The 25647-nt window shown below is 43.9% G+C and overlaps 1 protein-coding gene across 3 annotated transcripts in view; it reads left to right on the forward strand.

Moving 5' to 3' along the window:
* Positions 1-20432, forward strand: part of TUBGCP2 (tubulin gamma complex component 2) — a 93412-nt gene extending 72980 nt beyond the window's left edge. For all 3 annotated transcript variants that reach the window (XM_048859473.2, XM_048859475.2, XM_048859471.2), the window contains 5 exons: positions 2533-2653; positions 4571-4714; positions 6119-6247; positions 18023-18186; positions 20055-20432. In XM_048859473.2, the coding sequence (XP_048715430.1) occupies positions 2533-2653; positions 4571-4714; positions 6119-6247; positions 18023-18186; positions 20055-20169 (673 nt within the window). In that variant the 3' untranslated portion in view covers positions 20170-20432. The remainder of the gene's footprint in view (positions 1-2532; positions 2654-4570; positions 4715-6118; positions 6248-18022; positions 18187-20054) is intronic.
* The last annotated feature ends 5215 nt before the right edge of the window (positions 20433-25647 follow it).

The raw sequence follows: 25647 nt of genomic DNA on the forward strand, positions 1-25647 counted from the left end.
GGGGAGCAGTGGGGGCAAAAGACATATCTGTCTTCAAGTCTAAGTTTGATACATTTATGGAGGGGATGGTATTATGGGATTGCCAAAATTAGGCTATTAATTGATCTTTGACTATTAGGGGTAAATATGCCCAATGGCCTATGATGGGATGTTAGATGGGGTGGGATCTGAGTTACAGAGAATTCTTTCCTGGGTGTCTGGCTGGTGAGTCTTGGCCACATGCTCAGGGTTTAGCGGATCGCCATATTTGGGGTCGGGAAGGAATTTTCCTCCAGGGCAGATTGGCAGAGGCCCTAGGGGTTTTTCACCTTCCTCTACAGCATCAGGCACCGGTCACTTGCTGGAGGATTCTCTGCACCTTGAAGTCTTTAAACCATGATTTGAGGACTTCAGTAGCTCAGACATAGGTGAGGGGTTTGTTGCAGGAGTGGGTGGGTGAGATTCTGTAGCCTGCGTTGTGCAGGAGGTCAGACTAGGCGATCATAATGGTCCCTTCTGACCTTAAAGTCTATGAGTCTATTTCCAGGGTTGCAAAATGACCTAGCAGACCACCTCAGCAGGTCTTTTCACAGTCACGAGTGGTCTATCCATCCAGATGTAATAAACAATATCTTCCAGCAGTGGGGAGTTCCCCAGATAGATCTGTTTGCCACAAGGGCCAACAGGAAGTGTCTACAGTTTTGCTCCTTCCTGAACCACAGCCCGGATTCACTGGCAGATGCATTTCTGCTTCCATGGAAGAGCTGCCTGTTCTACGTATTCCCTCCTATATTGTTGATTCATAAGATCCTCCTCAAAATCCGGAGCACTGGAACCTCAGTGATCCTGGTGGCACTATCCTGGCTACATCAGCACTGGTACGCCATGCTACTGGAGCTATCGGTAGATACTCCAATCACTCTACCGCTTGTTCTGGACATCATCACTCAACATCACAGAAGGCTTCAACACCCCAATCTCGAGTCTCTCCACCTCACAGCTTGGAAACTGTATGGCTGAACCTGCTAGAGCTCACATGCTCAGACCCCATTAGAGAGGTTCTTCTGGGTAGCAGAAAACCTTCAACCAGAGCGACTTACCTAGCCAAATGGAAAAGATTTGCAATTTGGTGCTTGTGGAGTCGTATCCCTCCAACACAATTGTCGGTCCCCTTTATCTTGGACTACCTCCTAAAGCTGAAACAGCAGGTTTTGTCTCACTCCTCGATAAAGGTTCACCTGGCTGCCATCTCAGCTTTTCACCCAGGAGAGCATGGACGCACCATCTTCACTAACGAAATGGTGCAGTGGTTCCTCAAGGGGTTGGACAGGCTATATCCTCATATTCGGTGGCCCACCTCACACATGGGACCTTAACTTGGTACTCTCGAGGTTGATTGGGGGGCCCCCATTCGAGCCCCTAGCGACGTGCTCACTTCTCTACCTTTCCTACAAGGTGGCTTTTTTGGCGGCAATAACATCAGCCAGAAGGGTGTCCAAGCTCAAGGCTCTCGCATCTGACCCCCCATATACCATTTCTTACAAAGATAAGGTGCAACTGCAACCTCACCTGGTGTTCCTCCTGAAGGTGGTCTCAAATTTCCATGCCAATCAAGACCTATTCCTTCCAGTCTTTTTCGAGAAACCCCATGCTAGTAGCTACGAGCAGAGGCTCCATTCCTTGAATGTGCGGCATGCATTGGCCTTTTATGTTGAATGAACTAAGCCGTTCCGCAAGTCAAACCAGTTGTTTGTTGCGGTAGTGGACAGGATGAAAGGCCTCCCAGTGTCCACGCAAAGGATATCATCATGGATCACATCCTGTATCTGGGTTTGCTACAATCTCGCAAAGGTCCCTGCCCCCTCTCTGGCTGCACACTCCACCAGAGCTCAAGCATCTTCATTGGCCTTCCTGGCCCTGGTACCGATCCAGGAGATATGTAGAGCGGCTACGTGGTCTTCGGTCCACACCTTTACTTCACATTACGCCATCACCCAGGAAGCCAGGGACAATGCCGTGTTCAGCAGGGCTGTGCTTCAATCAGTGATTCCATAAACTCCAGCCCCACCTCCTAGGTAAGGTTTGGGAGTCACCTAATTGGAATTGATTTGAGCAAGCACTGGAAGAAGAAGAAAAAACGGTTACTCACCTTCTTTTAACTGTTGTTCTTCGAGATGTGTTGCTCATATCCATTCCAAACCCACCCGCTTTCCCCTCTGTTGGAGTATCCGACAAGAAGAACCTGGAGAGGTGGCGGGTCAGCAGGGCCCTATATGCGGTGCCATGAAGGCATGACTCTAGGGGGCTCCAGAGCTGACCCGATGCATGCTGCTAAGGGAAAAACTTTCTGGTGAACTGTGCATGCAGTGCACGGGCAGCTAATTGGAATGGATGTGAGCAACACATCTCGAAGAACAAGTTACGAGAAGGTGAGCAAACGTTTTATTTCCTGTCTTCTGTATGGTTGTCTTCAGTTGTGCTTCACCTGCCTCTCTAAAGTCAATGCCAGTGCCAGTTCCCATCTCTGAGCTTGCAGCTTGTTGCCTCTTTCAGGTTTGCTGGTGCTTTCACACTACGACAGCGGATGCTGAATTTTGTACAGAATATCCAGTATTATATGATGTTTGAAGTGATGGAACCAACATGGCATATCCTTGAGAAAAACTTGAAATCGGTGAGTTTAGTGGTTTGACCTGTGGCCAGATGGACAAGAGTCCCAAGTCACCGAACTGTTACTCTTATCCCTCTTGTTTAAGAAAAAAATCAGATTTCAGTTACTTAAAGTAAATATTTAAATATACCGTTCTCCAGAAAACAGTTACTGTGTTCCCCACACTTACTGCTCCAGAAGAGATTGTTGGGAATTCTTTAAGTGCTGTTCCTGTGGTGATAACATCAGAAGCTTGACAGTGCTTCTGCCTAGAAAAGAAAGAAATTTAAGGAGGAGCAGCTAAGGGGATCCAGACAAGAGTTTTCCAGACGTACACTTGTCTTACTCCCCATTATTTTATTGCCTTCTTAGAAGTCTAGATTGGAGTAACTCTCCCTAGCAATGTTGTCCCTTGGCGTGTGACTGTTCCAGTGGTTGAAGTTTACAATGCTAGTTTGATTTTTTTTTTTTTTATATGTCTTTGTGCACCAGCACTTGCTAGGAGAGTAGTTAACTCCTGCAGAAGAGTTTGCAACACACACTTTTGGGTGTGGGAGACTCACAAAAGTAGCTGTCTTTCGTTCCAAAATGTATTCCTCCAGAGGCTGTTTCTGTGCAGGCAGACATTTACAGGGCTAAAATTGTTGGTCTCACCACACCACAGTTGTGCTGACTCTTCTTCATCACTTCCCATCTCTATTATTAATAAAGGCTTTTTCTCTCTTAGAACCACACTTTTCTCTGTGCTCCAGCTCCTGCTTACACCACCATGTGACATGGTGCCATCAGTGGCTGGATCCCATCTACCAAAAGAGAACAAAATAACAGGAACAGAAGAAAGATTGCAGCTCTTTGCATGAGGGGAGAATGGTCCCAGAGTACTGGGATGCAAAGGTTTTAGACATACCCAGGAATCACTGATACAGAGCTTTTGCTGACTCTCTGACTGTGACTATGACTAATAATCACTCTGAATTCTTTTGTATGTTCACTCGACCCTCCCTGAGGGTCCAGAGGACTGGACTGTTGGTCAGGAAGATTGGGTGACATATACATTGCTTTTGTTTGTTATGACAGTCAGTTATGAAACAGAATAATCCTAATCACTAATTTGCTATTAAAGGCATATATATAAGTTTTGTAAGGGAATTGTCAGCAAGGGTTTAGACCTCCCCAAGTATCTGGGCAAAACTTCCATTGATTTCAATAAGGCATATATTGCACTACAGGTTTGGAGCACAGAACTAGCTCTTAATCATACCTTGGGACTGTTTGGGCCAGGTTTTCCCTACCTGGTATTCCATGAATTAGGATCACTGAGATTTAGAAATGACAGGAAAGGGCAGCCCCTTTCAGTCTAATGTTCTGCATTGTGCCAATCTCCCCCTGTTTTCACCAAGCACTCTCATGAAAAAGAGCTCTGAAATGGAAAAGGAACCCCTTGGCATAAGGAAAGATAGAACCAACGTCCCTGACTCATCAGGGAACGGGGTTTATCCCTATTCCATTCCAGTTCTGGGAAAGGTTGTGCTTTTGACCCTTGTTGGCTCTGAGAAGTATGAGCAGATGTCTTGGATGCGTTTGCTATAATACCCTTCTCATGACTCAATTTGCGTTTTTAATCTCTGCACATCTTGAGTCAGTGTAGAGTTTTATCTGAATGTAAACTTGCCATATCAGTTGAGATGACTAAAAACTTGTAAAACCCTACAGAAACAGTTAGCATTTCCCAATCTCATTTTGTTCCTATAATGTATTTCCTGTCTGAGTTTAACTTTACATTTTAAGCACTATGATCTTCTCAATATCTCATAGCAATTTTACTTTTTCTTTTTCCATTAATTTATTTCACATCACTAACCGATATTTTAAATCTCTGGTAGCAGGTTAGTGTAAGGAACTGGTTGATGTGTTGTTTATTGTTGTGTTTTCCTATAACAGGCTTCCAATATTGATGATGTCCTGAGCCACCATACGAGCTTTCTGGATAACTGTCTAAAGGACTGCATGCTAACAAATCCTGAGCTACTGAAGATCTTTTCCAAGCTGATGTCTGTTTGTGTCATGTTCACAAACTGTATGCAGGTATGGGGCCTCCCAGCACGCAGCAGAGTGTTTGCAGCTGCTCAAAATGCCACTTCCCTCTTCTCACAGTGCCATTTCTTTTGACTTGCCCTTCTCTCCTCCCTCTGAAATACTTTGCTTCTTTCACTGGCCTCTTTAGCTTTCTTTTTACTATTCTGGCAGCTGCTTTGGCAAGAAGATGATGACTGAAACATCCTACTCTAGGGAAAGTTTGATTTTATGTTATTCTTACAAGAATACTGATAGTTTACTATGGATGAGAATTGACTCATAGTGCTTGTAAAGAATATAAAAATGGCCATACTGAGTCAGGTCAATGGTCCATTTAGTACAATATCCTGTCTTCCACCAGTGGCCTCTGCCAGATGCTTCAGAGGAAATGAACAGAACAGGGCAATTACTGAGTGAACCATCCTCTGTCATCTAGTCCAATTTTCTGGCAGTCAGATACTTAGGGGCATCCAGGGCATGAGATTGCATCCCTGACCATCTTGGCTACTAGCCATTGATGGACCTATCTTCCATGAACTTACCTAATTCTTTTTTGAACACACTTCTACTTTCGATCGTCACATCATTCCGTGGCTGCGAGTTCCACTGGTGGACTGTACATTGTGTGAACAAGTACTTCCTTTTGTTTGTTTGAAACCTGATGCCTATTAATTTCATTGGGTGACCCCCTTGTTCATGTGTTCTGACACCTCAGTCTGCGACAGTTCCTCAGATTTGTCATCTATGCCTGATTGGTTGGAAGAGTCAGCAGACTGGCTGTTAAACCCAGGAGCAGCAGCATTCAATGGCTGCTCAAAGCATTCGCCCACAGCTGTGATAGTTCCTGCACCTGTTTGTTCCCAGCCTTGATCTAATCTCTTTCCTCCTTGAACCCAGCCTTCTAACCTAGTGGTTAGAACAGGAGTCGGTAGTCAGGAATATTCAGTTGTGCATTGTGCAAGTTCTCTGTATATATCTGTCATTGCATCTCAGCTCTAACCCTCAGCACCCCAGAGTCTTCCTTTCTGTCCTCTTCCCCAAAACTCTGCCAGTGCACCACTGTACTGATCTGCAGCACCCTTTACTGTTCCAGTTGTGGGCACCCCAATGCACCTCAGTCCTGACCTGTAATACAGTTGTGTCTGCCTATCATGACCCAGCACTAGTGTCTCATGCATAATGATATTGTGTTTTAGCGACGTACACAAATAGGCAGTCTGATGGGAAACACTAACTTCATCGCTGCCTTAACCAGGATTTGATCCCATGTACCCCGCTGCTATGGAAGAAGGCTTTTGTGAACTATTGAAGCTCTAAAGTCCTGCCTGAATTAAAACCAGTTCTTATGCTTCATTTTAACTATAGAAATGGGGCTTGATGTTTACCATGTTTTATCATCTACTCTTCCCACAGAGATTTACCCAAAGCATGAAGCTGAATAATGAAATGGGCCGGCTTACATTAGAGCACGGCACAATGTTGGGCCCACCAACAGAGCAGGAGCGTGCCGAGGAAGTTGTGAAGAAGCAGCTAACTAATAAAGTAAGGCACCCACTTTTAAGAATATTTATTTGCTTGTTCTTAACTGGCTAATTCTTCCTTCCAGACAGCACCTTGGAAGTCAGGTTTCTCTTATTTCTACCTTTCTTCCATTGCACTGAAAAAGCCATAGAGGTACTTCACGATCATCCAGCCAGCAGCGTGTGCTGTTCCCATTTGGTAACAAGGAGGGAATAAGTGTTCTTTAAACTAACCAGCCAGGCTCCTTTAAGTGTGAACTTAAAAGCTCATGTAAATAAATACACTCAAAACATTCCTCAAAGAGCGACTTCATTCTGAGAAATGGCCCCTCAAGGTTCCATGTCTGTTATGCCCTTACACATGCCTTTAGTGAATTCAGATCAAATGTGCTCAGGTTACAAGAGAAAAAAAAATATTTTTCTAACTGCTAGCACTACGAGCTCAGCCAAGGCTCTGACAGTCAGGCTGAGCTTTTTTCTTCTCAGGGATGGTCATCATGCATAAAGGTTCTGCAAGCTTCCAGTGACAGCCATGCAGCTCTGTTCTCTTCAGTGGGTTTGCATAGTGTAACTGACTGGAACTTAATACACAATTCTGATGCTAGAGGAAAGGAACAGAATCCAGCTTTCTGTCAGTCTTACCCCTACAGAGCCAGCCCTGTCAACAGGGATAAAAAGCAGTGAATGCTTACTTTGGTCACTAAATTTAGCAGATCTACCTCTCCATACACACATGGAGCAGGCCTGCTGAGTAAGGGACACTTCCACACAGCAGCTGTTCAGCACAGATCCTTGCTGAGATACAGAATGCTTACAGACTCAGTGTTACAAATCCACGAATACCTCAGAACAGCACATTTCCACTAATGCCTACCTTCTCATTTCACCACAAGTGTTCTTTGAGTGCTTGCACAATGCATTCCACTCTTGGTGTGTATGTGCCCAGTTCAAAGTTGCCAGAAATTTTTCCCTCAGTGGTATTCGTTGGAGTGGCTTGAGCACCCTCTGCTGCCAAGTGCCACTAGCTTTGGTAAAAAGCTCCTAGCCAACCCTGTGCCCCCTCAGCTTCTTTTTGCCAACCATGATCGTCTCTGGAACTATTCTTCTTGCATTTGCAAGTTCTCACAGTTGATTTTGTTCTTTATGTATTGTGAATAATTAGTCACTAGTAGTAAAATTACAGTTAGATTTTCTGTTTATTTGCTTTTCCATCAATCCCTGGTGCCAAGAGATGCCTTGGTCACTGTGCTTCAAACCCTGTGTTTCCTATAATAAGTCTATGCCCATGAGCAACCAACAAGTTAGTTGCTTGAAGTGCCTTGGGGAAGCTCATACTGGGACCTTTGCCAAATTTGCAAGGGCTTTAAGCCTCACACAAATAAAGATCAGGAAGCCCAGCTAAAGTTTCTGCTCATGGAGAAGGCACCAAGACCTCCATCTGAGCCAGACAGACAGAATCAGCACTGACTGCTTTGGCATCCTATCATGTCAGAGTCCTGGTACCAATCCTAGTGCCTAGGAAGAGGCATAAAAAGCAGACTGCTGAAAGGGGGCAATCTACATGAAGTCTGCCAGGTATGGGGATCAGAGTAAATTGCACTCTAAACCCAAGTGCTCCTCTGCCTTGGTACCATGGAAGCCGGCACCTATGCAGGTACTGTCAAGTCTGGAGCCAGAAGAGACTTCCATATCTGCAGCACTGCACCGATACCAACACTCTCAATACCAACATTGCCAGAGGTGTTTGCAGCTGCTAGTGATCTCCTCTTGCTGTCAGTACTGGTGTTGCTCGCAGTACAAGAGTCGTCACTTTCAGTGCTGGCGGACACGGGTGAACTGGTTGGATCATTACAACGCATGGTACTGGACCAGTCTCCTGTACCCATGACAGCTTGCCCTTCAGCATCATCAAGGGGAAACTCATGATGCTGGCCTTGCTGCAGACCTCTCCACCTTGGCACTGATCGCCAGCACAGTCAGGAGCTGCACTCCTGTGGCCACCAGAATGAGAATTGTCTTCTTTTGAGTCGGAGATTGGGTCCTACTCTTCCCAGTTTCAAACCAGATTCCAAAACCAGGTTCAACAGGACCCCATAGATAAAGAAGGGAAGGAAGAGCATCCACAGCCAGTGCAGGCCTCCTTGTCCTCCTTTCCTGACAAGGCAGTCTCAGTCAAGGGCATCTCACCTCCCCCAGATGACTATAAAGCTCACCTAGAGTTGTTAAAGGGAGTAGCCTTAAATCTGGGCATACAGATAGAGGTAGTAAAAGATTCCCCCCACAGCCTGGAAGGGTTTCTACTCCCGTTATTTCCTAATCCTGACAGCCAAGGGAGGTCTCGGATCTATTTTAGACCTGCATCAACTTAACAACTATCTCAAAAATATAAAGTTCTGCATGGTCCTCCTGGCATCAATTATTCCTTCTCTGGATCCCAGGGACTGGTACGCCACCCTTGATTTAAGAGATGCCTCCTTCTATGCCTCAATATACTGTGGGCACAGAAGGTTCCTCAGGTTTGTAGTGAAGCAGTCACATTACCAGTTCACGGTGCTTCCATTTGGCCTGTCTGCAGTTTCTCGGGTATTCACAAAATGCATGGCTGTAGTGGCAGTGTTCCTGAGGAGATTAGGAGTTCAGGCCTACCCATATCTGAATGACTGACTAGTCAAGGGCTGGGCCAGGGCTCTGGTTGTGTCCAGTGTTTGACTCATCCAGTCAACATTCAAGGCCTTAAGCCTATTGATCAATGCAGACAAATCTATACTTTGTCTGGTACAGAGGATAGAGTTTATTGGTGTGTGTTAGACTCTATCCAGGCAAGGGTGTTACCCCCCTTCTCCCAAGTTACAATTCCAGTTGGTCCAATCCCTGGTTACACACCTCAAATGTCATCCAATCACAACAGCCCAAAACTGTGTAAGGCTCCTGAGCCGCATGGTCTTGTGCCCACAAGTGGTACAACATGTGAATCTGTATCTCATACTCTTCCAGACTTGGATGGTCTCAGGGTACTTGCCAAGCCATCTTCCTGTGGACATTGTATTCACAGTTCCTTCCCGGGTTCTTTGTTTCTCTGAATTGGTCGTTGGATCCTCTCAACGCTTGTGTGGATGTTCCCTTCATCCCTTCTCGACCGTCAATGACTCTGGTCTCAGACACGTTAGTGCTAGGATGGGGAGCTCACTTGGGGCCCCTCAGAACTCAAGGTCTTTGGTCATTTACAAAGATCTCTCTTCATATCAACATTAGAGAGTTCAGAGTGGTTAGTCTTGCCTGTCAGTCATCCCTGCCTCATATCAGAAGGAGAAACCTATTTGTTCTGACAGACAACACCGCAGCCATGTTTTACCTCAACAGGAAGGGAGGAGCTCGCTCATCCTTCCTTTTTCAGGAAGCAGTTCATCTATGGGAATTTTGTATAACCCATTCAGTCTACCTCGACTCCTCTTACCTTCCAGGGGTGCAGAACGAGATAACAGATCACTTGAGCAGGTCTTTCTTTAGTCATCACGAGTGGTCTGTTCGCCTGGATGTAGCCAGAGGCATATTCAAGCAGTGGGGGACTTCCCAGGCAGACCTATATGTGAACAAGTACAACAGAAAATGTCATCAATTCTTCTGCTGTCAAGGCTGCAGTCTGGGTTCCATTGCAGACGCCTTCCTGCCACCCTGGACGGTAAAGCTTTATTATGCTTTACCCCCAGTTCCAATTGGTGTGCCCACACCAATACTGGTTCTCCACTCGACTTGATCTCTTAGTGGTGACTCCAATCTTACTTCTGTTGCACCTGGATTTGATCACTCAAATAGATAATAAATAAAAAAATAATGCAGGCAGACATCCAGCAACAGAGGGGGGCTATCCAGTTTATTGCACCCAATACAGCATGTATGGTTACCTGCCCAATGGGCAGGTGGCATGTGTGTGCATTTGGTGCAAGGAGCTCCTGGCTCTCAGAGACTGTGTACGGGCTTTGGAGCCCAGAGTCTCTGATCTGGAAGAGCTAAGGGAGACAGAGAGGTACATAAATGAGACACAGTAGAATAGTCCCACCCCCAGTCTGACAGCCTCTATGCTGTTGAGGAGGATGAAAGTCTCAGGGAAGGAGAACATCTAACTGGAGCAGAGGGAAATGATCCCATAGTTGGGACCCTCCTTCCAGATGTGGTATCCTCTCGCACTGAGGATACCTCTCTGGGGAGTGCGGGGAGGAACTCCAGTTATTAGGAAGAAACGGGTATTGGGTGATTCGATCATTAGAAACATAGTTGGCTGGGTTTGCGATAACCGGGAGAACCGCATGGTTACTTGCCTACCTGGTGCAAAGGTTGCGGATCTCTCGAGACATCTAGATAGACTTAGGTGGAGTGCTGGGGAGGAGCCAGTGGTTGTGGTACGTGTAGGTACCAGTGACATAGGGAAGGATATGAGAGAGGTCCTGGAGGCCAAATTTAGGCTGCTAGGTAAGAGATTGAAGTCCAGGACCTTTATGATAGCATTCTCTGAAATGCTTCCAGTTCCACACGCAGGTCCAGTTAGACAGGCAGAACTGCAGGGCCTCAATGCATGGATGAGACGATGGTGTAGGGAGTAGGGGTTTAGGTTTATTAGGAACTGGGGAAACTTTGGGGAAAGTGGGAGCCTATACAGGAAAGATGTGCTCCACCTAAAGCAAAATGGAATCAGATTGCTGGCACTTAAAATTAAAAAGATCGTAGAGCAGTTTTTAAACAAAGGGCTGGGGGAAAGCCTACAGGTGCAGAGGAGCACGTGATTCGGACAGAGACATCCCTTAGGGGAGGATCTATTAATGGAGATTCTCTATGTCCTAGTAAGGAGGAGAGGATGGAAGATGATAAATACAGGTAGGATCTGATGAGAAACAGTCAAATGAAAAAAGTGCCATTCAATTATATCATATATTGGCAGACAGCTAAAAAGTGATAAGTTCTTAAAGTGCTTATATACAAATGCTAGAAGTCTAAATAATAAGATGCGTTTACTGAACTGCCTTATATTAAATGAGGATATTGATATAAGAGGCATCACAGAAACTTGTTGGAATGAGGATAATCAATGGGACACAATAATATCCGGGTACAAAATATATCAGAAGGACAGAACAGGTCATGCTGGTGGGGGACTGGCACTATATGTGAAAGAAAGTGTAGAATCAAATGAAGAAAAAATCTTAAATGAACCAAACTGTACTATAGAACCTCTGTGGATAGTAATTCCATGCTCTAATAATAAGAATATAACAGCAGGGATATATTATCAACCACCTGACCAGGATGGTGATAGTGACTGTGAAATGCTCCGGGGGATTAGAGAGGCTATTAAAATAAAAAACTTAATAACTGGGTATTTCAACTATCCCCATATTGACTGGGTACATGTCACCTCAGGAAGGGATGCAGGGATAAAGTTTCTTGACACCTTAAATAACTGCTTCTAAGAGCAGCCAGTCCTGGAATCCCACAAGAGGAGAGGCAATTCTTGATTTAGTCCTAAGTGGAGCACAGGATCTGATCCTGAACCGCTTGGTAATAGTGACCATAATATAATTAAATTTAACATCCTTATGGCGGGGAAAACACCACAGCAGCCCAACACTGTAGCATTTAATTTCAGAAAAGGGGACTACACAAAAATAAGGAAGTTAGGTAAACAGAAATTAAAAGGTACAGCACCAAAAGTGAAATCCATGCAAGCTGCATGGAAACTTTTTAAAAACACCATAATAGAGGCTCAACTTAAATGTATAAAAAAAGTGATCCAAGTAATTATAGGCCTGTTAGTTTGACATCTGTAGTATGCAAGGTCTTGGAAAAAATTTTGAAGGAGAAGGTAGTTAAGGACATTGAAGTCAATGGTAAATGGGACAAAATACAACATGGTTTTACAAAAGGTAGATCGTGCCAAACCAACCTGATCTCCTTCTTTGAGAGAGTAACAGATTTTTTAGATAAAGGAAACGCAGTGGATCTAATTTACTTAGATTTTAGTAAGGCGTTTGATACTGTGCCACATGGGGAATTATTAGTTAAATTGGATAAGATGAGCATCAATAGGAAAATTGAAAGGTGGATAGGGAATTGGTTAAAGGGGAGACTACAACGGGTCCTACTGAAAGGTGAACTGTCAAGTTGGAGGGAGGTTACCAGTGGAGTTCCTCAAGGATCAGTTTTGGGACCAATCTTATTTAATCTTTTTATTACTGACCTCAGCACAAAAAGTGGGAGTGTGCTAATAAAGTTTGCAGATGATACAAAGCTGGGAGGTATTGCTAATTTAGAGAAGGACAGGGATACCCTACAGGAGGATCTGGATGACCTTGTAAACTGGAGTAATAGGAATAGGATGAAATTTAATAGTGAGAAGTGTAAGGTCATGCATTTAGGGATTAATAACAAGAAATTTAGTTATAAGCTAGGGACACATCAACTAGAAGTAACGGAGGAGGAAAAGGACCTTGGAGTATTGGTTGATCATAGGATGACTATGAGCTGCCAATGTGATATGGCTGTGAAAAAAGCTAATGTCATCTTGGGATGCATCAGGAGAGGTATTTCCAGTAGGGATAAGGAGGTTTTAGTACCGTTATATAAGGCACTGGTGAGACCTCACCTGGAATACTGTGTGCAGTTCTGGTCTCCCATGTTTAAGAAGGATGAATTCAAACTGGAACAGGTACAGAGAAGGGCTACTGGGATGATCCGAGGAATGGAAAACTTGTCTTATGAAAGGAGACTCAGGGAGCTTGGCTTGTTTAGCCTAACTAAAAGAAGGTTGAGGGGAGATATGATTGCTCTCTATAAATATATCAGAGGGATAAATATCAGAGAGGGAGAGGAATTATTTAAACTCAGTACCAATGTGGACACAAGAACAAATGGATATAAACTGGCCACTAGGAAATTTAGATTAGAAATTAGACGAAGGTTTCTAACCATCAGAGGAGTGAAGTTTTGGAATAGCCTTCCGAGGGAAGTAGTGGGGGCAAAAGATCTATCTTGCTTTAAGATTAAACTCGATAAGTTTATGGAGGAGATGGTATGATGGGATAACATGGTTTTGGTAATTAAATGTTCATGGTAAATAGGCCCAATGGCCTGTGATGGGTTTTTAGATGGGGTAAGATCCAAGTTACCCGGGAAAGAATTTTCTGTAGTATCTGGCTGATGAATCTTGCCCATATGCTCAGGGTTTAGCTGATCGCCATATTTGGGGTCGGGAAGGAATTTTCCTCCAGGGTAGATTGGAAGGCCCTGGAGGTTTTTCGCCTTCCTCTGTAGCATGGGGCACGGGTCACTTGCTGGAGGATTCTCTGCTCCTTGAGGTCTTCAAACTACAATTTGAGGACTTCAATAGCACAGATATAGGTGTGAGGTCTTTTTTAGGAGTGGTGGGTGAAATTCTGTGGCCTGCGTTGTGCGGGAGGTCGGACTAGATGATCATAATGGTCCCTTCTGGCCTAAATATCTATGAATCTATACACCAAATTAAAAAACTGTAAGAGAACCAAAAAAGTGCCATCATGGCTAAACAACTAAGTAAAAGAAACAGTGAGAGGCAAAAAGGCATCCTTTAAAAAATGGAAGTTATATCCTAGTGAGGAAAATAGAAAGGAGCATAAATTCCGGCAAATCAAGTGTAAAAATATAATTAGGAAGCTGAAAAAGAACTTGAAGAACAGCTAGCCAAAGACTCAAAAAATAATAAAAAAAAATTGTAAGTACATCAGAAGCAGGAAGCCTGCTAAACAACTAGTGGGGCCATTGGACGATCAAGATGCTAAAGGTGCACTCAAGGACAAGAAGGCCATTGCGGAGACACTAAATGAATTCTTTGCATCGGTCTTCACGTCTGAAGATGTGAGGGAGATTCCCAAACCTGAGCCATTCTTTTTAGGTGACAAATCTGAGGAACTGCCCAGATTGAGGTGTCATTAGAGGAGGTTTTGGAACAAATTGATAAACTAAACAGTAATAAGTCAGCAGGACCATATGGTATTCGCCCAAGAGTTCTGAAGGAACTCAGATGTGAAATTGCAGAACTACTAACTATAGTCTGTAACCTATCATTTAAATCAGCTTCTGTACCAAATGACTGGAGGATAGCTAATATGACTCCAATTCTTAAAAAGGGCTCCAAAGATGACAAGGTCCCTCGCCAAAGGCTCTTAAGCAAAGTAAGCTGTCATGGGATAAGAGGGAAGGTCCTCTCGTGGATTGGTAGCTGGTTAAAAGATAGGAAACAAAAGGGTAGAAATAAATGGTCAGTTTTCAGAATGGAGAGAGGCAAATAGTGTTGTCCCCAGGGGTCTGTACTGGGACCAGTCCTATTCAACATATTCATAAATGATCTGGAAAAAGGGGTAAACAGTGAAGTGACAAAATTTGCAGATGATACAAAACTACTCAAGATATATAAATCCCAGGCAGACTGTGAAGAGCTACAAAAGGATCTCTCAAAACTGGGTGACTGGACAACAAAATGGCAGATGAAATTCAATGTTGATAAATGCAAAGTAATGCACATTGGAAAACACAATCCCAGTTATACATATAAAATATGGGGTCTAAATTAGCTGTTACCACTCAAGAAAGAGATCTTGGTATCATGGTTTATAGTTCTCTAAATACATCCACTCAATGTGTAGCGGCAGTCAAAAAAGCGAACAGAATATTGGGCATAATTAAGAAAGGGATAGGTAATAAGACAGAAAATATCATATTGCTTCTATATAAATCCATTACGCCCACATCTTGAATACTGCGTGCAGAGGTGGTTACCCCATTTCAAAAAGGATGTATTGGAATTGGAAAAGGTTCAGAAAAGGGCAACAAAAATTATTAGGGGTATGGAACAGCTTCTGTATGAGGAGAGATTAATACGACTGGGACTTTTCAGCTTGGAAAAGAGACTACTAAGGGGGGATATGATAGAGGGCTATAAAATCATGACTGGAGTGGAGAAAGTAAATAAGGAAGTGTTATTTATTTCTTCTCATAACACAAGAACTAGGGGTCACCAAATGAAATTTAAACCTGCTGCCTATTAAACACACAAAAGGTATTTTTTCACACAATGCACAGTCAGTGTGCGGAACTTTTTGCCAGAGGATGTTGTGAAAGCCAAGACTAAAATACAGTTCAGAAAAGAACTAGATAAGTTCATGGAGGATAGGTCCATCAATGGCTATAAGCCAGGATGGGCAGGGATGGTATCCCTAGTCTCTGTTTGCCAGAAGCTGGGAATGGATGACAGGGAATGGATCACTTGATGATTACCTATTCTGTTCATTCCCTCTGGGGTACCTGGCATTGTCCACTGTCGGAAGACGGGATACTGGGCTAGATAGACCTTTGGTCTGAACCAGTATGGCTGCTCTTATGTTCTTATGTAATACCACAGTCAGCTGCTCCCCTGAACCTGTGTTCCCTTCATTTAACAGCCTGGAAGCTCCATGGCTAAATCCCAGAGAACAAGCTTGCTTGGAGCAAATTCGCCAAGTCTTACTAAGCAGTAGAAAGCCCTCCACCAGGGCCACCTAGCTGTCAAAATGGAAGCGGTTCTCAGTCTTGGCTTCCCAAACCAGAGTCTTGCTGATACATTCGTCCATCCAACATATACTGTTTGCTGCACCTGAAACAGCAAGGCTTAGCAATTTCCTCTGTCAAGGTTCACCTGACAACAATATCAGCTTTCCACCATTGTGTGGATAACAGTTCTGTTTTTTCAAATGACATGACAATCCGATTCCTTAAAGGCCTTGAAAAGTTGTATCCTCAATGAAGAGAGCTTGTCCCTCCACCCTTGGGACTAGAGCCTGGTCTTGTCTAAATTTATGGGACCACCGTTTGATCTTTTAGCAATGTGCTCCTTACTATACCTCCCTTAGAAGGTGGCTTTTCTAATTGCCATCACTTCTGCTAGAAGAGTCTTGGAACTCCATGCCTTGACTTCGGAACCTCCATATACAGTCTTCTTTAAAGATAAGGTATATTTACACCCTCCCCTGAGTGTCCTTTGTAAAGCAGTTTCAATTTTTTATAGCAATCAAGCATTCTACTTACCGGTGTTATACCCAAAACCTCACAGAAATAGGAATCAACGACTACACACACTGGATGTTACATGAGCTCTAGACTTTTACATAGACAGGACTGAACCATTTCAGCAGTCCATCCAACTGTTCACAGAGGATTTTGTCTTGGATAACTTCATGTATCCACACTTGCTATGAACAGGCAGGCATTTGGCCACCAAGTAACCTGACTACTCATTCCACAAGATCTCAAGCATCCTTAGCGGTGTTCTTAGTGCAAATCCCTATCTAGGACATTTGTAAAGCAGCAAGCCGGTCATCAGTGCACTTTCTCCCATTATACCATCACCTATTATTCTAGGGATGATGCCAAATTTGGTTAAGCTGTATGAATGTGAACTCTGATCCCTCCAGCTTTATTACTGCTTGGGAGTCACCAAGAGTGGAATGCACATGTGCAAGCACTGGATGAAGAAAAGACGGTTTTGAACCTTTTGTAATTGTTGTTCTTCGAGATGTGTTGCCTTCGAGATGTGTTGTTCTTCGAGATGTGTGCTTCGAGATGATGTCTATTCCACGACCTACCCTCCTACCCCTCTATGTCGGAATTTCTGGAAAGAAAGAACTGAGGGGGGCTCAGGGTCAGCTAGGCATTTTATAGCAGTGAGGGAAAAATTGCTGGTAATGGTGCATGGGGCACACAGGCACTAAGAGTGGAATGGATCAAGTGCAACTCATCTTGAACAACAATTACAAAAGATTAGTAAGCATTTTTTCATGTCATTTTCCTTCTTCCTCTGTGGTTTAATGAGAGCGCTGACCCTGCTAAACATGTACATTGTTACCCAGCTGCAGCAGAATTATGTTGCTTACAGCAAACATTGGTCTTATTACTCAGTTCTGAACTGTTTTTATCAAGGGCAGTGGGCACTAACGCATGGGTTCTTTGTGGCTCGGGTTCTTTCACATCTCCAAAGTAGTATCTTGTGGCAAATGAACCAGTTAGTGTGGAGACTGTTAGACCACTTCCAGCCCATCCCGTTTGAGATTAGGACACCTACTTTGTTTGTTTCCTTTCTGTGTATATGTATGCTAACTTCTCTCACCCTGCAGCTCACAATCTGCCTTCTGCTAGGCTGACACACCATTCCTGCAGACAGCCACTAGGGGGCCACGAAAGAGCAGTGCAGTGTAAATGCTTGAAGGTGGTCTGCTGGACATTCCCTGCCTGTGTTGTTTGCCTGATGAACCTATCTCGTGTACAGCAGCACGTAGCATTTGAAAACAAGCCACCCACAGGATGCTTCTGATCATAGTGCCTGTGATGAAATACTGTAGAGATCAGTTAAAGCCACACTACTACTGAAGATACTACTACACAACTCTAACAGGATCCATTTCAGACCTTTGGATTGTGTGTCAGACCAGCAGGGCAAGGTTTTTAAACCCCCAGGGCATGATGTCTTCTCAGTGTCAGTACCTTGCCCAGGGAGCATGCTCTAGGCTTGGGTCTTGCAGCATACCTGAGGGGCAGTATATAGAATTCATTTCACAACTGTTCATCCTGTTGTATGCCGCATGAGAAAAGGTGCGTCTGGGATGGAGCAGTTTTGAAATTTTATGTCAGTATTCTTCCATAGAAACAGAAGTTTGAAAAAAGAAAAGAGAGAGTCCTTGTACAGTGTGTGTCTGGTTGCCACCCAGAACCACTCTCACTTACTGTGGCCTCCTCTTGATAGCTTTTAGCAGAGCATGCAGACGCCTTCCAACTAACATCTGGCTTCGAGGCAACTATCAACAAGTTTGACAGCAATTTCTCAACACATCTCCTGGACCTTCTGGATAAGCTGAGTGTTTATAGCACCAATGACTGTGAGCACAGCATGATCAACATCATCTACAGGTGAGCAGAGTGGAACTGTCTCCTAGTAGCACAGGAAGGAAAGAGTCCAACTCTAGACCAGACTGAAATTTGTTCTTTATTCCTTTTTTGTGGTATCATGGCAGCCAGCTGTTCTATCAGTGTAACACTGGAATAGCAAGAAGCTTTAGTCAGTAGTTCAGCAAGTAGCTTTTTTAAAATGTACTTTTGCAAGAAATAAAGTTGGGGAAGTGGAGGTTCTTTTTTAAGCTATTGCAAATCTGACTTTGTAAATGATGCTCGTCTCACTGTATTTGGTCATAGCCTTGTCCTGTGTCACTGAAATGACTATACTTCTTGAGAAACTGACCTACCCGCTCCATGCCTCAGTTTCTCCATCTCCAAGATGGGGATAATAGTGCTGCCTTTGAAATGCTTTCAGATCTACGCATGAACAGCTACTATAAAAGTGCCCGGTATTATTAGTAACACTGGGTCTTTAAGATCTCTCTGGAGCTACATTGCAACATGGTGCGAAATGTGTAGGGCCTGCTGAGGCACTGCCAGTTTCTCATCCCTACAGGGTATGCACTGGGAAATCCTTGTCAGTTGAGCTTGGATGAAGTGCATCAAACAGAAGTGCCTCTCACTCTATGCATTCCTGCCAGTATTTTTTTCCCCAGAGGAACTGCGACTGTTGTTGCTGTTGATGTCCACTGGTGGCAAGCCATGTACAGTACTGGACTGGGGTTATTTTTTAATGAGAGAAGATTAAAATTAAATGAAATCCAAATATGTTAATATCTGGAAATTCTCAACTAAGGCATCAAACAATTGTAGGTTTAAGGGGATGAGTGAGGATGGAGCGGGGCAGAGAGACTTGGCATTCCTAACCTGATGTGTCACAGGAGGAAAAGCAGTGAAGTTACAGCCTAGGATACTTACCAGCTTGGACTTAAAAGCATGGAAATGTTCCTTGTATTAACATTTATAAGTTGAAATAGCTGCAGTTACAGAATTGATGGACAGATGTAAGATGCACAGCCCCAGTGAGCCATAGGCTGTAGCTTTGATTCACAAAGCAAGAATCCTTATTTTAAAGTGTATAGTCTTGTTTTTTTCCTTCAGGAGACTGTGTGTTTATTGCTCATAGAAGTAATTTTAAATGGCTAGTAGTAGCTTGTAACCAAAATTTATAATACCCATTTGTTACTCAGAGACCCTTCCTAAAACACACTGCTTTGCTTGATGTTTCAGAATCATTTTTCCCTAACAATAGTAGAGACTTGGATTAGTAACATTCAGTTTTACAGCATAGTCCAGACTGAAGGTTGGGAGATCTGGGATCTATTCCCAGTTTTGACACTGACTTGCTATTTGGCCTAGTGCAAATCATGCCAGCCCTCTATGCCTCAGTTTCCCCATTTGTAAAATGGGGCTAATGCTGCCTATCTTCCTTTGTAAAGTACGTTGAAAGCTTCAGACAAAAAGCCTTATAACTTGCTTTTATGGAATATTTGTGATGATTCTGTTTTAAACACAGGTAAACGATGTCGGAAAAGTCTCCCAGAATCAACATTTTCATTTACAAAAATTCCAATTTTGGCAAACTCTGATTTTCTGAAATTCCAATATGCTTCCACCCCTGAGCCATTTAGATAACTGGAATTTACCTTTATAAGGTATAAATACACTGTAAATACACAGGTATAAATACACTGTAAATCATAAATAATGGTAATTATGGCAACTGGTGAATTTTAGGTGTATGCCCAGGAATTTCTCTCATTTTTACTATGGAATTTTGAAACCCTTAAATAGCATTTGAAGCCTGTTACCACTTCTCTCTGTTTTCACACTTCTGGGCCATTTGTGGGAAGACTATTGAACATGTGTTTGCTTTCCTCTAGGCTGGATTTCAATGGATTCTACACAGAGCGGCTGGAGCATATTTCTGCACAGAGGAGTCAGAAAGGAGTTTCCGAAGCTCCCCTTCTTCCCAGGGTCGTTGTATCCACCCAATGACGTTTTTATGTTACATATTTTAGATGCTGCACCTTTCACACCAGAATGCAGTACTCTCGCCCAGTTGTATCTGTGAGTAGTTTGCACTTTAAACTCCATAAAAGCTGGAAAACAGCAGTCATCTAGTAAGATCGTGTTTGAGCTTCTGAAATCTAAACGTGGAAAGGATTTTGTCACTTCTGAGATACTTTTGTTAACTTTTTTACCAAATATTAAAACTGTGTGTGTTGTATAATATATAAAGAAATAAAACATCAGAATTATTTGGTCTCTGTTGGCCTGAACTTACAGCTCACTTCAGTCATTCTGGGTGACTACAGCTTGGTCATCTTATGTAGTTCTGCTAATTCACAGATAGAGATGTAAGGTAGTTACGTGTTGTGACTTAGGGCTTGAAGAAAGCTCGCTGAAGCCCAGTGGAGTCCCTCCATTGACTTAGGTTTGGATCCAGGCCCTTTTTCAGTGTCTGTCTGCGATTGTGGCATAGATGCCAGAGCTATGCAAATAACAGACTTTCAGTTCACTGTCCAAACTGAAAAATGGAAAGAGAAATTCACTTTCAGATGACCTGAAACAAATTTTTGGGTTTTGGCAAACTGAAATTTTTTTCTTTTGGATTAAACTAAACTTTTTGTTCCATTTTTTAGTTCAAACTTTTTAAATGAAATTGAAGTAAAATTCAAAACAAAAGGTCATTTTGAATTTTTGACCAAAATAGTTCAGTGAATTCCATGTAAGTTTGCAAATGTTTTGGTTGACATGAATCCTCATTTTTCATTGGGTGGGAAAGTTGGGAGAGGTTCATCTGAAATATTGTTCCCAGGTCTAATGGAATCAGAACATCTGTCTGAGGCTCAACCCACTCATTATTCAAGTAAGTAATGTTGCTAGGTTGGGAGGAGTGACCCAGAGAAATGGCAGAGCTCATCATCTCCATCCCCTACTACTCAGGATTGCACATTGAGGGGCTCCAGTTATCTAGGCCGTTGTCAGCTCTGCAAGAGACTATGGGCATGTACTCCACATAGGGCTGCTCCTCAGGAGTGTTTGTGTATGCCATGTGCAGGCAGCTGCCTATGCATGGCAAACACAAGGCTGCCTGCAGTGCTTAAAGAGCCCTTATGCTCTGTGGGTTTGCACTGTAGTTGTTTTTCAGGTGTAACTCAGGGTGTTGGATTTGACCTGTAGAACCCTATATGGTTTTGGTTCTGGCTACATATTCCCATTTCCGCAGAACCCAGATATGGTGGCCTTCAGGGCATTCTATTTTTCTGGGATGGCCTAACAAGGGGAGGCTGTTTTTCCTCACAATAGGTTCATTAGTTGAATAATTGATGGCTCTGACTGCAGCCTTAGGCTTATAGGAACCATCACTTCCATCACCAGATCAGGAAAGGAGTGTCTTTTCTTTCCACTTCTCCTCTCATCACATGCATTAAACTTTTGACCACTTTTGACCATACACTTTCTAGCACGGATGCCTTTTTGAGCATGCTAGTGGGAAGGGGAGGATAATAAAAGCCAAGCTGATGGAGAGTTTAGGGTGCTGTACAGAGGTAGACATGTCTGGCCTCTCTCATAGTAATATCCGCCCCACATGGTGGCACCCAGCTGGTATCCAGAACAAAGTTGTTTAAATCCCCCTATGCAGTCAGTATCAGGGCAGTTTATTGCAATACAACACACAGTACTTACAGGAAAAGGTCCCCTCTGCAGTGCTGTCAGGCTGGCTCTCCAGCTGGGCCTTGGGGACCATCTCTGGCAATGTATCTGCCTGGGTCTGTGGCTCAGGGTTGGACATGCCAGAGACCTTGGTTGTTTGAGGATATCTCCTCGCTGACGCCTGTGGTCAGCTGGGTGCCTTCTGATGGCGCAGGAATATCCGTTTCATTGTGGCCTCCCTGGCAAAACTGCAGTCCAGCTCCTCCTAGTGCATGTACTGGGAGCGTTACTGAAGCTGTTGTTTTTGTAATTCTGCTGGAGCTCCTTTGTTTTGTTGTGGCACTAGTCCATGTCCTGGGAGTGCCCCTACTGCCACATTTGCAGTGATAGCCTCTCATCTCTCTTCACATTCCACTGACTCTTGTTAAGATGGGACTGAATGTGCTCATCTCCCCAGGGAGACAAGGAAATCGAGGACTTCCAGATAGGAGCACATGAAAGCACAGGACTTATAGCACATGGCTGCTATAATGGACTCCGTGCATGTGAACTTGCTACAAACTTGAATTGTGAAGGGGCACACTTGGGCTGAACACCAACATTTAAATGGGAAGGTGACATCTAGTCAGGATGACCCTGGAGCAGTAGAAGGTGCACAAGGGAAATACAGGCTAATCCAGATGTGAAGCAGTGCAGAATGGAAGAGGATGGCCTGAAGTGGTATAGTTAATTACAAATAAGGATGTTTCCACATGAAGTGTAGAGTAGATAACTCATTCCAAAGTAGTTATGCTGCTTCCAAAGCATTTTAATTAAAGTGGGATAAGATGCCAGATAAATAAGAGAACTTGTGTTTGGCCATTCAGGCCGAAAATATTTCCCCCATTGACAAACCCACAGACTATAAAACGGAATTGAGATTGCTGACACTGCGCTGCTCGTAGAGTTTAGCATTTTAGTTTCTAAGTTAATCTCACTACGTGCATGTTCACCAGGATGCTCTAGTGGGCTACAGTGAAAGCTCATCCGAAGGCAGAGTTGATGAGCTACTAGCTGAATGTGGCCAATAACTAAGCGTTAATTTCACAGGATATTCCTTCTTAGGAAGCAGTGAGAGCTGTAGGGATAGTTCTCTGCCAGGTTCAAACACCAATATAGCAGGTAAGAGATGGTTCTAGGGCCCAGTTTGGTACTGTCCAGTTGACTAGCAGAAAAATACCAAAAATTGCATTCATGAAGAACTACCAAACTTTATGTTCCAATAGAAAGTAGGTGCAGGTTCTTCTTTAAGTGATAGAACATGTCCATTCCAATATAGGTGTGTACACCTCATGCACAGTTGTCCATAGATTTTTTCCCTCAGCAGTACCTGTTGAGGCAATGTGAGCACCCTCTGGTTCCTCACGCCAGTGGAAGCAGGTATAAAGGGCCGTGCTACCCCCAATCCTCCTCAGTTCCTTTCTGGTTGTTGCAGTTGTGATCTTTGTATCCACAAATCTTTCCTCCCGTAGTATATATAGTACCTGTTGTGTTAGTTTTTAGGCTTGAATGGTACATCCCTAAATAGTTATTGAATGTTTAGAATAGAATTTTTTAGTATAGGGTTACTGATGCTTAGTTGGGTACTGGGCTAATGCCTCATTCTCCTGGCTTCACGACTTGTTGCTCTAATAACAGGTCTATGCCAGTAAGCTACCCCCACCTCAGCTCCCTCAAGTGTCTGGGATTGGTGCATGTAAGTGATAAATGTCATCTTTGTAGAGGGATCAAATCCTGCTTGAAAAAGGACTGCCAGACTCAAGTACCTGTTTATGGAGTCTGCACTTCATCTGCTTTCGGAAACTTCTTGCTCTGAATGGGTAATGAGTGCATCTGAATTAGTTTGGAGTGCACCCTCTTTTCTGAAAAAAGAAAAGGAGTACTTGTGGCACCTTGGAGACTAAATTTGTTAGTCTCTAAGGTGTCACAAGTACTCCTTTTCTTTTTGCGAATACAGACTAGCACGGCTGCTACTCTGAAACCTCTTTTCTGACTGACTCCACAGGCAGGTCCGCACCGCCAGTGCCTAAGGGGAGACTTATACAGTCTCTTCTTAAAGACTCGGTATCAGGGCTTTGGAAGTCTACTGTGAAGGCACTGAGCTGAGGCAAGAACTCATAGGTGCAGCCAAAGAAGATGCAGCCCCCAGATGCTGTCCGTAAGCCAAGATGGATTGCTGACTCCAGAGTCGAGAAAGGGTCCATTGAGACCAATCCCTGAAGGATCAGTGCACCTTCTGGTACCGCAAGCTCAGGAGCCCTTTCCAATGCTATCTACACCGAAGACAATCAAGGCAGCCAGGGAGTTGCTTAACCTGTTGGTGCTGGCTTCTCCCACCATTCTGGAGTCTTGCCCAGTACCGGGATTGGAACTGCTCACTCCAGTGATCACATGTCCAGCCCTGGAGCACGGTTAAGTACCAGTATTCTTCTTCAAGTGATGATATTCCACTGAGGGTTATACGTATGCGCTGTGTGTCTGGAGCTGGAGATTTAGTAGTGTCTATTGGTCCGCGGATGAGCCGTTGTTCCCCTCATGGTTTCATCCAAGGTGATGAAGGTGGGGCGGACTGACGGCACCCTCAGTTCCTTCTCACTGCTGCATGTTCCACGTCTGAGTCTCTGCTGTTCTCTCATCTCTTGAGACACACTTTCTAAAACAGAAAAGGAACTGTTCAGTACTTTTATATAGATAGTATTTTTGTTATTTTTACAGTAGTTTAGTGTTAGTAGTAGTTTTTAGGACTTTTTCAGACTTTGGGACGCTGTTTTACCGGTCTCCTGCTTCCCCCACCCTGCCAGCACCCAGGCCTGGGTACTGGATTATGCTGAAAACTCTGGGGTTCAAAAAAAAGCTGGACCTGTTTGGCAGGAAGCTTTTTTCCACAAGAGGTTTACAGCTGAGGATCATAAACCAGCAGCCTCTGTTGGGTTGCTCCAGTTTCAGCCTGTGGGATATTATCCTGAAGTTCAAAGACAATGTTCCTGATGAGGCAAAACAGGAGTTCTCTGCTATGGTGGGGGAGGGCAAATTAATTGCCAGAACAACACTGCAGTCGAGCTGGAGGCAGCAGACTCTGCAGCTCAAGCTGTGGCTTCTGCCATCACTATGGAGTGTTCATCTTGGCTGCCGTCATCAAGCCTCCCCTCCCCCTCCCAGAGATGCAACAAACAATTCAAGACCTCTTTTGAAGGCCCCTCGCTATTTTCCAATAAAACTGATGAGCTTCAAGGGTGAGTCCCTTGAGCCTCTGTGGATTTATACACCAGCAACAAAAAGAAAATGGTTCCACCTAGAGTGGTTCCAACAGTTTCAGACCTTCTTGCAGTGTTCCCAGGACCTGCCCAAATAGAGGGGCAGGAATCACACTAGGCATCGTCCTCCACACGTCTTTGCAGCTGTCAGTTCTTATAGGCAAACTGGGTCTTCTAAACATCCATTTTGACCTGTTGGTTGAGAACAGTCTGCCACCTCCCAGCATACTATCTTTCTCTACTCCTAATTTTGCTAACCACCTATACCACTTCCTAAATGCTTGGACCTGCATCACCAAGGATCAGTGGGTTTTAACCACGGTGGAACTGGAATACACCCTTCAGTGTATTTCTATTCCCCCCTTTCCTGTCCCTCTTCAGGGGTCACTTTTCACTTTTAGATCTAAGACAGTTAAACAAATACCTGAAGAAAGCAAAATTCTAGATGGCTACTTTAGCACATCTGTTATGCCTTTGTTAGATCCTGGGGACTGGTATGCTGCTCTTGACTTAAAAGAAACTA

Source organism: Caretta caretta, chromosome 7 (assembly GCF_965140235.1).
Source record: "Caretta caretta isolate rCarCar2 chromosome 7, rCarCar1.hap1, whole genome shotgun sequence".
Taxonomy (NCBI): domain Eukaryota; kingdom Metazoa; phylum Chordata; order Testudines; family Cheloniidae; genus Caretta; species Caretta caretta.